The sequence below is a fragment of the Myxocyprinus asiaticus genome, chromosome 6, assembly GCF_019703515.2.
Source record: "Myxocyprinus asiaticus isolate MX2 ecotype Aquarium Trade chromosome 6, UBuf_Myxa_2, whole genome shotgun sequence".
Lineage (NCBI taxonomy): Eukaryota > Metazoa > Chordata > Actinopteri > Cypriniformes > Catostomidae > Myxocyprinus > Myxocyprinus asiaticus.
The window spans coordinates 45,126,075-45,144,969 of NC_059349.1; the positions used below are offsets into that span (position 1 = coordinate 45,126,075).

Sequence of the window (18,895 nt, forward strand, 5' to 3'; positions counted from 1 at the left end):
CAGAATGATTTATTCCTAAATCCTTTTTTTCGCAGCTTGATTCAATGATAGGCACGTTTTCTAATCCCAGCGCACTCTCGGGACATGTTGTGTGCACACAGGGACTTGGTGCTTTCGCACCACAGCCAATTAGGGCTTCGGGTCAACTGGGAAAAGAGCAAGCTCCTCCTGGTTCAGAGCACCTCTTTTCTCGGTTTGGAGTTGGACTCAGTCTCATCGACAGCACGTCTCATGAACGAGCGCGCACAGTTGGTGCTGACCCGACTGAAGGCGTTCAAACAGAAAACAGCGGTTACACTGAAACACTTTCAGAGGCTCCTGGGGCATATGGCATCCTCAGCGGTGGCCACCCGCTCGGGTTGATGCATATGAGACTGCTTCAGCACTGGCTTCATACTCGAGTCCCGAGATGGGCATGACGCCACGGGACACATCACGTGGTCATCACGCCGGTCTGTCACCGTCTCTTCAGCCCTTGGACCAACCTCTCATTTCTACGGGTAGGTGTTCCCCTAGAGCAGGTCTCCAGGCATGTCGTGGTCACGACAGATGCCTCCAAAACGGGCTGGGGCACTGTTTTCAATGGGCACGCAGCTGCCGGCTTATGGACGGGCCCGCGGCTGCGTTGGCACATCAACTGCCTCGAGTTGTTGGCAATTCTGCTCATCCTGCGGAGGTTCCGACCGTTGATCCAGGGCAAGCACGTGTTAGTTTGGACAAACAACATGGCAACGGTAGCATATGTCAACCGCCAAGGCAGTCTGCGCTCTCGTTGTATGTCACAACTCGCCCGCCGTCGCCTCGTCTGGAGTCAGCAGCACTTCAAGTCGCTGCGAGCCACTCACATCCTGGGCGACCTCAACACTGCAGCGGATGCACTGTCATGGCAGATTACCCTTAGGGGAGAGTGGAGACTCCACCCTCAGGTGGTCCAGCTGATTTGGAGTCGATTCGGACAGGCACAGGTAGACCTGTTCGCCTCCCAAGAATCCTCCCACTGCCTGCTCTGGTACGCCCTGACAGAGGTACCTCTCTGCATAGACGTGCAGGCACTTTGGGAACAAGTCGACTACCCAAAAGATAGAGACAGGCTAACCCAGTTGTGGCCTCTTTTCCCCTTCTTTTTTTCCACTCCCTAAAAAACAAGGGAGATTATCCGACTGGGCCGCCAGGTCTAGTCGGGGGGTGTCCCTCCCAAGGGGAGGACACCACGGAGACCACACCTCGCCCAAAGAGAGGGGGGATATTTAAGTGGAAAATACATCACATGGTCTTGCCGACCATGTGGAGAGTCTCATGGTAGATCCAACCCAGCGTGGGAGGAGTTACTACAAACATGGAGACTGTGGCAGAGGGGGCTCTGCCCAAGGAAGATGCAGTTTGCCAACAGGGAAACGAATTAGCGGAAGATATACATCGCATGGGGTTACCTTACAGGGAACCACCACATGCGGAGCACCTACCCCAGAACAGTGCTCTTAGTTAGCACGTGTACTGGGCCGGCAGCGAGTCTATCCGAAAACTCGACTGCCACAGGGCTCGGAGGAAGTCAACCAGGGAACATAGTTTGTGAACACTACTGGGAATTAATGGCGCATGTCTTCAGCTCAGAGGAGGTGAAAGATGCTATGTGCAAGCGATACACCCGGCCGGCTATCCCGGGCTTATCCGCTTGTATTGCGTGCCACTACCTGGGATGAAACCGGTTCCACCCGGAGGTTGTGGAACCTTGCAAAGGTGTTGGGTGTTGCCCAGCCCGCTGCTCTGCAAATGTCTGTTAGAGAGGCACCCCTGGCCAGTGCCCAGGAGGCCGCTACACCCCTGGTAGAATGGGCTCATAGCCCTACCGGGGGCGGCACATTCTGGGCGTGATATGCCATAGCTATGGCGTCAATGAGCCAGTGGGTGATCCTCTGCTTGGAGACAGCGCTTCCTTTCCACTGTGCACCAAAGCAGACAAAAAGCTGCTCAGAGATACTAAAGCTCTGTGTGCGATCCAAATAGATGCGTAAAGCGCGCACCGGACACAGCAACGACAGGGCTGGGTCTGCCTCCTCCTGGGGCAGCGCTCGCAGGTTCACCACCTGTTCCCTAAAAGGGGTCGTGGGAACCTTGGGCACATAGCCCGGTCAGGGTTATGATCACGTGAGAGTAGCCCAGACCGAACTCCAGGCACGTTTCGCTGACAGAGAACACTTGCAGGTCTCCTACCCTCTTGATGGAAGTGAGCGCAGTCAGGAGAGCAGTCTTCAAGGAGAGTGCCTTAAGCTCAGCTGACTGCAAAGGCTCAAAGGGGGCTCTCTGTAGACCCTGAAGAACTACAGAGAGGTCCCATGAGGGAACGAGGCACAGTCTGGAGGGGTTCAGCCTCCTGGCGCCTCTCAGGAACCTGATGATCAGGTCGTGCTTCCCTAAGGACTTACCGTCCACTGTGTCGTGGTGTGCTGCTATAGCAGCAACGTACACCTTCAAGGTGGAAGGGGACAGCCACCCTTCCAACCTCTCCTGCAGGAAGGAAAGCACCGATCCGACTGCGCATCTCTGGGGGTCTTCCCGTTGGGAAGAACACCACTTAGCAGTAACAGATGCTTAACAGATGCCATTTAAAGGCATAGAGGCGCCTCGTAGAGGGGGCCCTAGCCTGAGTGATTGTGTCTACCACCACGGGTGGTAGACCGCTTAGGTCTTCCGCATCCCATCCAGGGGCCAGACATGGAGATTCCAGAGGTCTGGTCGTGGGTGCCAGATGGTGCCCCATCCCTGAGAAAGATGGTCCTTCCTCAGGGGAATTCGCCGGGGGGGGGCTGTTGCGAGGAGCGTGAGGTCCGAGAACCACATCTGGGTGGACCAGTAGGGTGCTACCAGGATGACCTGCTCCTCGTCCTCCCTGACCTTGCACAGAGCCTGTGCAAGTAGGCTCACTGAGGGAAACGCATATTTGCGTAGGCCAGGAGGCCAGTTGTGTGCCTGCATGTCTATGCAGAGAGGTACCTCGGTCAGGGCGTACCAGAGCAGGCAGTGGGAGGATTCTTGGGAGGCGAACAGGTCTACCTGTGCCTGTCCGAATTGACTCCAAATCAGCTGGACCACCTGAGGGTGGAGTCTCCACTCTCCCCTAAGGGTAATCTGCCATGACAGTGCATCCGCTGCAGTGTTGAGGTCGCCCAGGATGTGAGTGGCTCGCAGCGACTTGAAGTGCTGCTGACTCCAGACGAGGCGACGGCGGGCGAGTTGTGACATACAACGAGAGCGCAGACTGCCTTGGCGGTTGACATATGCTACCGTTGCCATGTTGTTTGTCCAAACTAACACGTGCTTGCCCTGGATCAATGGTCGGAACCTCTGCAGGATGAGCAGAATTGCCAACAACTCGAGGCAGTTGATGTGCCAACGCAGCCGCGGGCCCGTCCATAAGCCGGCAGCTGCGTGCCCATTGAAAACAGTGCCCCAGCCCGTTTTGGAGGCATCTGTCGTGACCACGACATGCCTGGAGACCTGCTCTAGGGGAACACCTACCCGTAGAAATGAGAGGTTGGTCCAAGGGCTGAAGAGACGGTGACAGACCGGCGTGATGACCACGTGATGTGTCCCGTGGCGTCATGCCCATCTCGGGACTCGAGTATGAAGCCAGTGCTGAAGCAGTCTCATATGCATCAACCCGAGCGGGTGGCCACCGCTGAGGATGCCATATGCCCCAGGAGCCTCTGAAAGTGTTTCAGTGTAACCGCTGTTTTCTGTTTGAACGCCTTCAGTCGGGTCAGCACCAACTGTGCACGCTCGTTCATGAGACATGCTGTCGATGAGACTGAGTCCAACTCCAAACCGAGAAAAGAGGTGCTCTGAACCAGGAGGAGCTTGCTCTTTTCCCAGTTGACCCGAAGCCCTAATTGGCTGTGGTGCGAAAGCACCAAGTCCCTGTGTGCATACAACATGTCCCGAGAGTGCGCTGGGATTAGCCAATCGTCAAGATAGTTGAGAATGCGAATGCCCACTTCCCTTTACAAGGCAAGAGCTGCCTCTGCGAGCTTCGTGAAGATGCGAGGGTACAAGGACTGGCTGAAAGGGAGGACGTTGTACTGATACGCCTGACCCTCGAATGCAAACCGCAGGAAAGGTCTGTGTCGAGGTAAAATCGAGACGTGAAAGTACGTGTCCTTCAGGTCTACCGCCGCAAAACAATGCGTCTTTGCTCAGCATCTTGAACGGGAGTTTGTGTAAAGCCCGGTTCAGTACTCGCAGTTCCAAGATTGGCCGCAACCCACCGCCTTTTTTCTGTACGATGAATTAGGGGCTGTAAAACCCCTTTTTCATCTCGGCTGGAGGGACAGGTTCTATCGCACCCTTCTGTAGGAGGGTGGCGATCTCCGCGCGCAAGGTAGCAGCATTTTTGTCACTCTTTGCTGAACTGTTGGGTACCGCAGCCACTTGGGCATGCGGTGAAATCAAATGAAAAGGCAACAAAAGATTCTCCACCCGGCCCTCCACCAGGGGATGGAGTGGTCTTACTACCAGCTCGAATGCAGTGGGTTTCGTCGACCCTGGGTCGCCCGTCTCAGGGGCGCTTTGACGACCTTCAGGGGTTCTTAGCGGCTGGCCGTGAGACAGGTGGCATCTGCTTCCTGCGGTGGGCTCCACGCCGGGGCCGGGCCGGGTCGAAGGGGTGGGATGCGGCGGAGCCGGTGCAGTCATCGCAGGGGGACGCCCTTGGCGACGAGCAGATGGGGTGCGGGATCTTGAGCCGCGCCGGGGCAGGTTATGCCGGATAGCCTCCGTCTGCTGCTTCACCGTCGAGAACTGCTGGCCAAAGTCCTCGACGGTGTCGCCAAATAGGCCAGCCTGGGAGATGGGGGCAGCATGGAACCATGTCTTGTCAGCCTCACCCATCTCGACCAGGTTGAGCCACAGGCGAGAGACCGTACTGTGACCTTCATTGCTCGGAGAGCGAGGTCGGTCGCCGAGCGCAGTTCCTGCATCAGATCTGGGGCGGAACTACCCCCGTGCAGTTCTTTTAGCACCTTGGCTTGGTGGACCTGCAGGAGAGCCATTGCGTGCAGGGCAGACACTGCTTGTCCAGCAGTGCTGTAGGCTTTGGCCGTCTGATAGGGGCAGATGAGCATGCTGGGGAATGGGAGGTCTGCAGGGGGATACCCGGTGGAGGCAGTCCCATTGGGGTCCCCAAATTGCCCCAGTGCTAGCCACACTGGCCTCAAACCTGTAGGTAGAAGGGCCGAGGTGGGGAGCCGCTGGGGTGGCTTGCTTTCTTACAAAAGCAAGCCGCGACCGCAACATTGTCATGGTCATGTTCTCGCAGTGAGAACATGAACCATCCATGAACGCTGTCTCCATGTGGGTCACGCCCAGACACGAAAGACAGTGATCGTGACCATGTGAAGTTGAGAGGTAACGACTGCAACCAGGAATAACACACAATCGGAAAGGCATCTTTAAAAAGACGCGTCTTTAAAAAGACGTTCCGTGTGTGCCACTCTTTTAGAGAAATATACTCTTTCAGGAAAATATACTCTCTTTTTTCTGCCGAAGCACCCAGGGGCGTTCTCTGCAATGCACCAGTGCAGAGGAGGGTGAAGCCGCTGAAATGCGCCGTCAGATCCAGCAGAGGTGAATGAACAGTCGTGAGAATTCAGCTCAGTGAGCATGACTATTCGGCTCTGAAGAGAAAATCTGAATGAGTGGTTGCATACCAGCTCCCTTTATACCCGTATGTCCGGGGGAGTGGCATGCAAATACCACTCGCCAATTTTCATTGGCCTTTTATCAAAGACCAGAGACGTTTCGGGTTCCCAAGAGTGACCCCTAGTGTCACTACATCGACACATCATCGAGCGAGTGACAGATAGGGGAACAGGAATATTTTGGAACAAGTAAAGTAGCTGTGGAAGACATATCATTTTTATAGCATTTATTCTCCCAACTATTGAGAGTGGCAGTGTTTGCCAATAATGTATATTTAACTGTATTTTTTAAGTAAGAGGTGGGAAATTGGCCTTAAAAAGATCCTTCAATTTTCTAGTTATCTGAATACCCAGAAAACAAATCTGAAGGTGTTTTTAAAGATTTCCTGTTTCTGTGGTATGCCCAAAATTAAAGGCTTATAACTCTACAAAAAAAGGGAATTGTTTGGTATCAGTTCTTTTAATGATATAGATTATGATAAATTATTAGACTTTATTAGAAATTATTATTTTACATTATACTGTATATCTCTGGGTGTAAAAAAGGTATCTCAGAAAAAGTGCTTTTGTTTTGTTCCCAATCATGTTAACTGTAACTGAGTAAAATGTTGTGTTGACACGACAAAGCAATCAAAAATTATAGCAATACAAAAATAATTTATCCTAGTGTCCAAAAACTTCTCAAGTGTCCAAAAGCCTCCCTAAACAAATAAAACATAAAACTTGTACATATGAACTAATTACACATCCAAATACAACAATCACTTAGGGTATGCTCTCTGTCCAAAGCATGCAGGCATGAGTAACAAGATTTCATTCAGTTACATTCTGTGTCATTTGAGCCATCATTGAGTCTGTCTTGTACTTGGCGCCATCTCCTGGTGGCAATATGTAATTCGAGTGAACAAACCTCTCTGCCCATATTTGGATGACTTCCACCTCTGATTGCAGCGATCTGAATCCTAATACAACTGGTTTAGCATTTCATGATGCTGGACAGCATACTACATAATTTCCGATCCGATCGAGCCATTTGATCCAGGAAAGCTAAATTTTTTAGCCAGATAGCACATTATGTGCTGTGTGCACATTGTGCTTCATGTGGATGATCTAATGATCTTTGCATCCGATTACGTTGTGTGTCGGCTCGCTTTAACAGGAATCTCCTTCTCTTAGAAATGGTTTGTGATATTTTATGTTCTGTTTTTTTCGTGAAGTTATAAGCAAAAACGTGGCTTATAAGCAAGACCTGTTTACATGTAAAATGTATGTCAAAGATATATACTTAGCTATTACTTGCTATATTTTTTTTGTCTGTGATTAAAACAAATAGGCTGGTTATAATCAACTCTGAGAGCTTTCCAACAACATATGATACCTGGCTATTTGATCAGTTTTTACCGATTACAATAATACATACAGTGCAAAATTATTATGGGGAGATTATTCCGTTATCAAAACGGAACACTTCTGATTTGTCTGCAAATTTCAAAGCACTTGTTTAGTGTTAGTTTTAATGCCCATATGTATTGTAAAGTAGAGCTTCTAAGCTTTAAAACCATACCCTTGTGTTGGTAAAGACTGTAGTTATTTATAAACTCAGCAAAAAAAGAAATGTCCCTTTTTCAGGACACTGTATTTTAAAGATAATTTTGTAAAAATACAAATAACTTTACAGATCTTTATTGTAAAGGGTTTAAACAATGTTTTCCATGCTTGTTCATTGAACCATAAACAATTAATGAACATGCACCTGTGGAATGGTCATTAAGACACTAACAACATACAGATGGTAGGCAATTAAGGTTACAGTTATAAAAACTTAGGACACTAAAGAGACCTTTATACTGACTCTGAAAAACACCAAAAAAAGATGCCCAGGGTCCCTGCTCATCTGCGTGAACGTGCCTTAGGCATGCTGCATGGAGGCATGAGGACTGCAGATGTGGCCAGGGCAATAAATTGCAATGTCCATACTGTGAGATGCCTAAGACAGCACTACAGGGAGACAGGAAGGACAGCTGATCATCTTCGCAGTGGCAGACCAAGTGTAACAACACTTGCACAGGATCGGTACATCCGAATATCACACCAGCGGGACAGGTACAGGATGGCAACAACAACTGCCCGAGTTACACCAGGAACGCACAATCCCTCCAGCAGTGCTCAGACTGTCTGCAATTGGCTGAGAGAGGCTGGACTGAGGGCTTGTAGGCCTTTTGTAAAGCAGGTCCTTACCAGACATCACCGGCAACAATGTCGCCTATGGGCACAAACCCACCTTCGCTGGACCAGACATGACTGACAAAAAGTGCTCTTCACTGACGAGTCACAGTTTTGTCTCACCAGGGGTGATGGTCAGATTCGCAATTATTGTCGAAGAAATGAGCGTTACACCGAGGCCTGTACTCTGGAGTGGGATTGATTTGGAGGTGGAGGGTCCGTCATGGTCTGGGGCGGTGTGTCACAGCACCATCGGACTGAACTTGTTGTCATTGCAGGCAATCTCAATGCTGTGCATTACAGGGAAGACATCCTCCTCCCTTATGTGGTACCCTTCCTGCAGGCTCATCCTGATATGACCCTCCAGCATGACAATGCCACCAGCCATACTGCTCGTTCTGTGCGTGATTTCCTGCAAGACAGGAATGTCAGTGTTCTGTCATGGCCAGCGAAGAGCCCAGATCTCAATCCCATTGAGCACATCTGGGACCTGTTGGATCGGAGGGTGAGGGCTAGGGCGATTCCCCCCAGAAATGTCTAGGAACTTGCAAGTGCCTTGGTGGAAGAGTGGGGTAACATCTCACAGCAAGAACTGGCAAATCTGGTGCAGTCCATGAGGAGGAGATGCACTCCAGTACTTAATGCAGCTGGTGGCCACACCAGGGTGGGTGTGGCTAAGCGACGACTGTGGAGAGCGAGGCCGGGAGAGGAAGAGCAGTAAGGATTGACACCTGTGGGAAGTCACCTCTAACAGCTGTTTTTGTTGCAGTGAGAGCTGGAGAGGAATAAAAGTGCAGTCCATACCGCCGGAGGGGAGAGAGAGAGTAATACACGGAGCTGACTGTCTGTGACATTGTTTGTGCTGAAAAGCCATTAGTTTGGGTGTGTTACACTGAAAGAGTGTTGTGAATAAAGAGACTCACATTGGATTGTTTATCCGGCTCCCACTTCCTCCTTCAAAGAGAATTTGTGATTTGTCACAGACTCTTTGGAGCTTTATAAACTAGTCACTATATGGGAAAACAAGGAGTTTTTGAATTTATACAAAATGTGTTCTTTTTGTTCCACATAAAATAACAGTTTGGAACAACAAGAGAGTGTGTAAATACTTAAATAATTTTCCATTTTTATGTGAATTTTTCCTTTTTGGTATGTAAATGTACAAAGGAGTTCTGTTCAATCAGAACTAAAGCAGTAATACATGAGGACACACAAAAAAGTGAAAGGGAAAGAATGGAATGGATCCAGAACAGAGATGAGATCCTGTTATTCCCTTGTTTCTCTCAGTTGATGAGTTGCCCAAGACTTTGTTGCTCAGAGTAGCTGCACACATACAGTTATTTGGCAGGATAAATACCATAGTCTGCGTAGTGTACGAAACACAAAGCCGTTAAAGATTCTTTATCGCCACGCAGGTATCACCAAGGGAATGTAACACATGCAGACGCCCACACTGTTTCCTCATTTATCCTACTACCAATGAGAAATTGATTGCCATGGGAACAGTTGAGAGGAAGTCACCCCCAACAGGTTTGCCACCCTGAAACACAGTCGGGTGTCTCCTGGATGCCAATCTGAGCTTGGTTACAATGGTATTGAAGCCCAGAATGCCAGTACTTGCCGGAGAGATGCTCAACTCACAGCCAGGATTTTTAGTTTTAGGGTGACAGTAGGTGTTTTAGACAGGGATGTGGGGCACAGTGTCTTCAGAGCCCTACACTGACAGTGATGAATCATGGGTGTTTTAGGCTGCAGGGAAGTGTGACGCAGGCCAAGAATAAGTCTTCAGAGAACACGGGACAGTTTATATATTTATATGTACCAAGAATCAACCTCATTTATGTCTCTTTTTGTTTACTCGGGTAAGTGCAAGAGTTTATAGTGCCAGTACACACTTAAAGGTGCTTACTGACAAAATATTAGTGGTTGCAGACATGTATTACAGATTACATACAATATTTATATACTGTAGATTCAAAGAGTGGATATGGCCTTATTATTGCTTATGATCATTTAGGATGTATTTTCACGTAAATAAAAATCAAATGAAGTATTGAAAAATCACCTTAGTCATAATTTAAATGTTTATTTGTCACACTGTTTTTTTGATGGTTAAAATTAGGGATGCACCAATACAGAAATATTTACTGATATAATATTTGAATGTTATGGCTGATAACCAATTATAATATGACCAATATTATAAATCTTGTTTTGTCTGTTGTTGTTCTTTCTTTAAAAAAAACTAACAGTGTTCACACTTAAGCTCTAATATAAAATATAATGCTTCAAGTGACATCAGGCTTCAAAACATCACAGTAGAAAATATGTATAACTGTTGAATATAAAACGTGGCATAAAAAAATGAATATAGGGGAGACTGAGGCTAGTTGTCACTCTGGGAAGTTGTCACAATGGCTGTTTTATATGTTGGTGTGTGAATTCTATTTTTTACTATCATCATATTTTTGATCATAATCAAATCACACTGGCCTACATTAGCAAGGGTCAACTATATTACGAAGGCAGATTTTTACTGAAAGGTTTAAATGTGTTCTTAGGACAAATGTATTTTTAATGAAAGTCAAATCAGGGCATGTTGTAACATTTTTATCAGGGCAGGTTGTCACATGTACTTTAAATGTCATACATTTATATAAATGACCAATTACAATATTTGTTGGCCAAAACAAATCATTGACATTTTTGTAATTTATTTGTATGTTATTTAGTTGCTACACACCTGTTTGTGTTTGAGCCTACAACCAATTTTCTGTTGGCTTTGATTCTGATCAGACTACCACAATCCCAGGTAGAACAAGACACAATTTAAAGAAATGTCACTAATTATATTAAGTGAAATTCTTCTTTAGGGTAAAGTGACTGCAACTGTATCAGTCAGAGAAAAATGATTGTAAAATATTCCAGATTTTAATCCATTCAAACGTTTCTCTGACAGGAACCAGAGAAAATACATCAAGCTCTACTCAGAATAAACTAACTGACTGGATGACCTCTGACTCACACTGTCTCTCTTTCTCCCTCTTTCTCTCTCTTTTTCTTTCTCTCTTAGGCACTTGGGTGACATTTGGGGGGCAGGTTTCAGATGAGGTGAGTAATGCAAATTTTCATGTTTATAAACAGAAAAAAAATGTAATTGATAGCGAAGATACACTGGCGGCCAAATGTTTGGTATAATGTACAGATTTTGCTCTTATGGAAAGAAATTGGTACTTTTATTCACCAACGTGGCATTCGACTGATCACAATGTATAGTCAGGACAATAATAATGTGAAAAATTATTATTACAATTTGAAAAAAATGTTCAGGACTTCTTAAACTACTTCAAAGAGTTCTCATAAAAAAATCCTCCACGTACAGCAATGACAGCTTTGCAGATCCTTGGCATTCTAGCTGTCAGTTTGTCCAGATACTCAGGTGACATTTCACACCACGCTTCCTGTAGCACTTCCCATAGATGTGACCGTCTTGTCGGGCACTTCTCACACACCTTACAGTCTAGCTGATCCCACAAAAGCTCAATGGGGTGAAGATCCATAACACTCTTTTCCAATTATCTGTTGTCCAATGTCTGTGTTTCTTTGCCACCACTAACCTTTTCTTTTTGTTTTTCTGTTTCAAAAGTGGCTTTTGCTTTGCAATTCTTCCCATAAGGCCTGCACCCCTGAGTCTTCTCTTTACTGTTGTACATGAAACTGGTGTTGAGCAGGTAGAATTCAATGAAGCTGTCAGCTGAGGACATGTGAGGCGTCTATTTCTCAAACTAGAGACTCTGATGTACTTATCCTCTTGTTTAGTTGTACATCTGGCCTTCCACATCTCTTTCTGTCCTTGTTAGAGCCAGTTGTCCTTTGTCTTTGAAGACTGTAGTGTACACCTTTGTATGAAATCTTCAGTTTTATGGCAATTACAAGCATTGTATAGCCTTCATTCCTCAAAACAATGATTGACTGACGAGTTTCTAGAGAAAGCTGTTTCTTTTTTGCCATTTTTGACCTAATATTGACCTTAAGACATGCCAGTCTATTGCATACTGTGGCAACTCAAAAACAAACACAAAGACAATGTTAAGCTTCATTTAACGAACCAAATAGCTTACAACTGTTTTTGATATAATGGCAAGTGATACTCTAGTACCAACTTAGCAATTTAGCATGATTACTCAAGGATAAGGTGTTGGAGTGATGGCTGCTGGAAATAGGGCCTGTCATTTTTTATCAAAAATTATTTTTTTTAAATAGTGATGGTGCTGTTTTTCACATCAGTGAAAATCCTGAAGATCCTGACTATACTTTGTGATCAGTTGAATGCCACTTTGGTGAATTAATGTGCCAATTTCCTTCCGAAAAAGCAACATCTGTACATTATTCCAAACTTTTGACCGCCAGTGTATCTACAGCAACAATTCATTTGTCTATGTGTTAGAAGTTGACCGATAGTGGATTTAGCTGATACCAATAACCTAGGTAGTGGAAAAGGCTGATAACCGATTATCGACCGATAGATTTTTTTAAATGTTTATTGATTTATAGAATGATAAAACATTTCTTTGTCTTTCCTTATTATGACAGCCACAGACATTGAGGCTACAAGAGTCCAAAATTAATAAAATCCCAAAAGCAGTTTAGTGTGCATCCCAATAATAACCAGAAAAATTAGGTTTGGTGCATAACTCTTGACTTTTAACTATTAACAAGACCGGTCAGAGTGCCCATGATGACCCCTGTCCACCACCGAAAGCACCTATAATGGGTACACAAGCGTTGGAACTGGACCTTGGAGCAGTGGAAGAAGTTCGCCTGGTCCGATGAATCCTGTTTTCTTTTACATCACGTGGACGACTGTGTACATGTGTGCCATTAATCTGGGGAAGTGATGGCACCAGGACGCACTGTGGGAAGACGACAAGCCGGTGGAGGTAGTGTCTAGTGTGACGCTCTGGGCAATGTTCTGCTGGGAAACCCTGGGTCCAGCCATTCATGTAGATGTCAATTTGACACGTGCCATCTACCTAAACATTGTTGCTGACCAGGTACACCCCTTCATGGCAATGGTATTCCCTGATGACAGTGGTCTCTTTCAGCAAGACTTGAAGGATCTGCTGCTAATGTTTTGGTGCCAGATACCACAGGACACCTTCAGGGGTCTTATAGAGTCCATGCCTTGGCGGGTCGTCACGCGAAGTACCAACAGCATATTAGGCAGATAGTTATAATGTTTTGGCTCATCAGTATATATATATATATATATATATATATATATATATATATATATATATATATATATATATATACACACACACACACACACACACACACACACACAGTAGTCACTATTTATTTCACCAGATGAGGTTTATTGATGAGGAAAAAATTAATTAAAAAACAATCTATGGGCAACTGAGGAAAAAATAAATAAATAAAAAACTACTGGCAACTATCGGAAATTAAAGTTCCAAAAAGCAACTATCGGCACAGATTAAATCGTTAAAATCGATATATCTTAATTAATATCAATCCGTAGTCTGGGTTTTCAAGCAGGGGTCTGCATGTACTTCAGGGTTTCATGGAGAAGTTATATTTAACATACAGAACTTACATTATCATGACATTTCTAATGTTTAACTATTTTCTAACTAATGATCTGTTAAGCATTATAGAATTGAGGGATTTTAGTTAATGTTGCTAATGAAATGTTGCTAATTTAATTTATTAAAGAAAAAAATCTAGCTTTTTTATAATAGGGTTTCCTGGGTTAGAGTTTGGGTGGGGAGTCTGGTAAAAAAAAAAAAAAAGAAAAGTAATAGTAGGCTTATTCACCTGTGTTTTATGTTTTTACCTATAATTCACATTTCTAAATCCAGTCAAGCCATAGGCACAAAGTGTGCAGAGATAGCCAAGATAATCATGTTCTGTATTTGACAGTCTTTGCAGAGAGGAAGACTCCTAGACACATCATGCTGTGGTCTTCCTCATTGTTCAGAAAATAACATTACTCTGCCAGTGCCCCTTTCTGACACTCACCCTGGGCAAATGCACAAGAATACAAGTGCTACTTACATCATAAAAGTCCCTTTGGCAACAGCTTCCACGACAACCCTGTCTCTCCCCAGAGGCGGAGTCTCTCTGTGTCCCTCTTGTCCTACCAAATTAAGTGGGATATGGACGTCCCTGTTCTGTCCCCTTCTCCACATGTCGTAAGTCATCTTGTCAGCTGTTGAACAGACGGTTTTCCCTCATCAGCCAGCCAATACACAACTACACTGACAGAATGGATCACTGTCACTCATATTGACAGCTCTCTATCAAACTGAGAAAGAGCGAGAAAGTGAAAGACTAAAAAAGAGACTGAATCCACTAACCCCAAAAGACCAAACCGTGACATGAACACTGCAAACTAATTTTATTAATCGGTATTTTTATCTTGTTTTCCAGTAAAAATATTTTTAAAACAAAATACATTTACTTGAGAAGCAAAATTGCATAATTTTAGTTGTTTAGTCATTGGAAAGGCTCATGTGACTCTGTTCTTTAACAGATTTAGCTTTAAATAATGTTTGAAGATGGTCATGATATTGCAGTACATTTTCATTTATCTCATCCTACTTCATGACTGTCTGCTGTGTTTCTATGTAGCATAATTTTTAAATTATACATTTATAAAGCACCCATGCATAATAATAATATTAATCTGGTGTTAACATGCACAGGAATGCCATTACACTAAAACATACATCAGCCTGAATATCTGTCCATAAACTTAAGGCATTTACAATTTGTTCTGTATTGTGTTTAAACAAATTAACAAAAAAATAAGAGAATTAGAGAGTAAAATGCAGATACGATGCTTTGCAATGTCACATACTGTATTTGCACAACACATTGAGCTGGTGCACTCATGTGGCTGATGCAAGTTCAAGTCCAGCTCATGACATTTTCTCTTGTCTCCATTATTTCTATTTTTCCCTCTAATGTCTATATGAATAGAAGTGTCTAAAAGGACAGAAAACTAAATGATGTATGATATTATGATATCAGACCAATTCTGAATTTTGTCTGGACAAATTTGAACATCCTGAGTGATAAACATGATACACAGTACTTCTAATACTTCTATATACTCTACAGTGGGGTTCAAAATCTGAGTTCACTTGTAAAAATGCTTCTTTTTTGCAGTGCCGAATCTTAAATATTTCCTATTAATTTTATGTCATAACATTTCTTTTTTTAATCCTAAAACTTTGTGTTTATTATTCAAATTAGATTTTTAAAGTGGACTTTTTAACCCCACTGAACAGTATATTATATACTTATGTATATATTAGCTTCCCACAACACATGAGTCATGTGGAGTGAATTTAAATAGCACTGTTTACAGACAGGTGAGCACAGAACCACCAAACTCAATTATGCTTTTACACAAAAAATGCTTTGTGCAATGCTGAGCGACAGTGTGTGTGTGTGTGTGTGTGTGTGTGTGTGTGTGTGGGCGGGTTTGGGCGGTTTACAAGGACATTTTTTTTAGGTTACAAACTGGAAATTACAAGGGTATTATGCTATAAATGTGGTTTATGAGGACATTTCTAGTGTCCCCATAATTCAAATCGCTTAAAAAACATACTAAACGATGTTTTTTTGAAAATAGAAAAATGCAGAAAGTTTTTTGTGAGGGTTAGGTTTAGGGGTAGGGTTGGGGGATAGAATCTATAGTTCGTACAATATAAAAATCATTATGTCAATGGAGAGTCCTCATAAGGTTAGCAGCACCAACGTGTGTGTGTGTGTGTGTGTGTGTGTGTGTGTGTGTGTGTGTGTGTGTGTGTGTGTGTTGCAGGTGGCAGAGCAGCTAATGACTATAGCCTATGAAAACGGTGTCAATCTCTTTGACACTGCAGAGGTCTACTCAGCTGGGAAGTGAGTTTGAACTTTGACCCACACATCTACACATAAGTGAGTTGCAGAATCCCAATTTACATACATAAGTGTGAGTATATATTAAGACAGTTGAATGGTGCTAAAGCAAACCTCTTTATAAGCACAAGCAGTTGTGGGTGATATAAGCAGAAATAGCATGCATGGATGCATACTTAAATAGGGTAATAGTATGCCATCTGGACACACTTTGAGATACTATTATCTAAGAACTATGATTCAGGGTGATTTACTAATCTAATCAGATGATTCACTAATCGAAATCTTACATACTATTTAGTATGGATAGTATGCAAATTGGGATTCAGCAATTGCATAAAAGCAGAAGTAGCACTCCAGCCTGTAAACCTCACACCCAGACCTACAGCTCACCAGCTATTTCATCTGAACCTGTTAAAATATACAGTGCCATGCAAAGGCTTTCAGATGCATTCTCTTGAGATATGATTTACAGGTCTGCTTAAACTCAAAATGAGTATCTTCCTTCTTCACAGAGCTGAAATTATCCTAGGAAACATTATCAAGAAGAAGTGTTGGAGGTACTGAATGAGTGTGTGCGTGTGTGGGTTTATACGTAATGTATATTACTATTATGTAACGTTAGTGTATTTGTACCCATAGTGATTTGAAAAGTTTTATAAGCTCAAGCTGTAGGTGATTGATTAGGAGGAAGCTTGTGGTTGGGTTTCTCATGATCAATTTAAATGGCTGAGGAATTTAGCAGACCACTCATCTCATACTTAATCTGTGTGTGTGTGTGTGTGTGTGTGTGTGTGTGTGTGTGTGTGTGTGTAGGAGATCCTCCCTGGTTATCACCACCAAGCTCTACTGGGGAGGAAAGTAAGTATTCACTGTGGTGTCTGTCTGTCTGTCTGTCTGTCTCACTTTCTCCTTGGAGAGATTTTGGGTCAATTTCAATCAGCTTAATCTATTTCTTTCTTTCTTTCTCTCTCTCTCTCTCTTCTCTTTGTCTTTCTTCTTTTCTCCAGGGCCGAGACAGAGCGTGGACTCTCGAGGAAGCACATTATTGAAGGTAGATTTTCTCCTTCTTTCTTCTAATTCCTCTATCATTTGTAATTGACCTGAACCTTCTTTTATCTTTTCTTTTCTCATTCCCTCCTCCCTTATTGATTTTTTTCTTGTGCAGCAGTAGACTGTGTGTGGCCTCATTCCAAATAAAAGCTCTGCACCCACACTAACATTCATTCTTACTATAAACAGTGTGAGATTCACTCTCTCGCTCTTTCTCACTGTCTTTCTGAATCTGATTTTTTAATTTTTTTTTACATGATTTTATTTCTGTGCTTTTTTGCCTTTACCTACAGGACAGTATAGAGTAGACTATACTAGCTGTACTATACTATACTTTGTAAAGGCAACATGGCCGAGGAAAGTAGGCATGAAAGGGGAGGAACATGGGATATGATGACCCAGGTCAGTTTTGAACCTGGGTTCCTGTGAGCCAACAACTCTCATCGGCTTGTCTGTGTTTTTATTTGTTGCTGACATTTGTATTTTTTTAGTTTTCTTATCTAACTTTTATTTAGGTTCAGTTGTGATGAAATGTAAACATTTTTTTTTATTGAAAATGATTGAATTAATAATTGTTTACAGGAAATTATGGGGAGAAAAAAGGGGGAGGGGGAAATGTCACAAGCCAGATAAAAACTTGCATCGCCCACATTAACATCATGGTTCAATGTGTCAGAACAATTCATTTAGACCATTTCAATACCCCCCCCCCCCCCCATACATAATTAAACTGACATATTCATGTGATATACACATGTAGTCATGTAAAATCAGATCATAAGCTTTATTTGAGTGCTGGATTGAGAGAGAAAAATCTGCATTTATTAATAATCTGATTGATATCTGTTGTATTACTTTATTCCTTTGAGACTGACCAAGACAAGAAATTAAACGTTTAATATCTGTAATTTTATTTCCATATCATTTTCAGATTAAGACCATTTCAGTGTTGGTATCTAATGAATAAAATCTAATTAAATTACTCAGACACTGCATTCATCCTTCCTCCCTCCGTTCTCAAAGTTATTTTTATCACTTTGGTTCGTGTGTAGTTTTTCTGCTTGGCTCCAGTCTGTCCCTTTCCTTCTTGCCAGTGTCTCTGTGTTTGTTTGACATTGTTTGTGGGCTAGAAAGTAATGTCTGTTTATCCTCTGCGTACATTATAAAAAGATCCCTGCTAAGAATATATCCTCCACAAACACTTTCAGACAGAAAATTCTGTCTGATTAGCAGCGTGGCGGGTGCGAGGGCATGTTCAATGAGCACAGGTCAGATTAATGAGTTTAGGATTAACTGGATTGCAGTGCTTTGTGACAGGAGCAGTGTTGGGTTTATCTGTCAGATTAATTTCAGTCTGGCAAAGTGAACAGACTAATCAGAACAGCACATGACAGTTGACAACTTTGTCTAGTTTCAACACACCTGGCATGCTCTATCTCTTTTTCTTTTTTTCTTTCTCTCAGTAAACATTTATTGGCATGACTATAAAGGAACAGAGTGTTGCCAGAGCATTTAAGTACATACAGTACAAGTGTATGAAAAAATTATAACTGGTTAATAAGAAAAACTAAAATGGAAAAGAGTATGAATATATTAAAGTGTCAAGAGGTGGGGTAAAGTTTATCTGGACACTTAAAAGATTTATGAATGTTATTGCAATGAATAGCAAAATATCCAACCATGTGGCATTTATTTTAAAGAAAAATAGCACACTTTTCAAGCAAAACATTTCACAAAAAAAAGTTTGTTAGGTTCTAAATGATGATAATAGATATACTTTTCAAAATTATGTCATAAAAATTATAATATCAAAATTAGTATTTTGACTCTTTAGTTTTACAGTTGAAGTCAGAAGTTTACATATACCTTAGCCAAATACATTTAAACTCTTAGGTCAGTTAGGATCACTACTTTATTTTAAGAATGTGAAATGTCAGAAAAATAGTAGACAGAATTACATATTTCAGCTTTTATTTCTTTCATCACATTCCCAG

The 18,895-nt window shown here is 43.2% G+C and overlaps 1 protein-coding gene across 2 annotated transcripts in view; it reads left to right on the top strand.

Moving 5' to 3' along the window:
- The window catches only part of LOC127442254 (voltage-gated potassium channel subunit beta-1-like), a 92,265-nt gene that overhangs the window by 35,644 nt on the left and 37,726 nt on the right, over positions 1-18,895 (top strand). For both annotated transcript variants that reach the window (XM_051700129.1, XM_051700130.1), the window contains 5 exons: positions 10,990-11,027; positions 15,772-15,851; positions 16,364-16,408; positions 16,665-16,709; positions 16,859-16,902. In XM_051700129.1, the coding sequence (XP_051556089.1) occupies positions 10,990-11,027; positions 15,772-15,851; positions 16,364-16,408; positions 16,665-16,709; positions 16,859-16,902 (252 nt within the window). The remainder of the gene's footprint in view (positions 1-10,989; positions 11,028-15,771; positions 15,852-16,363; positions 16,409-16,664; positions 16,710-16,858; positions 16,903-18,895) is intronic.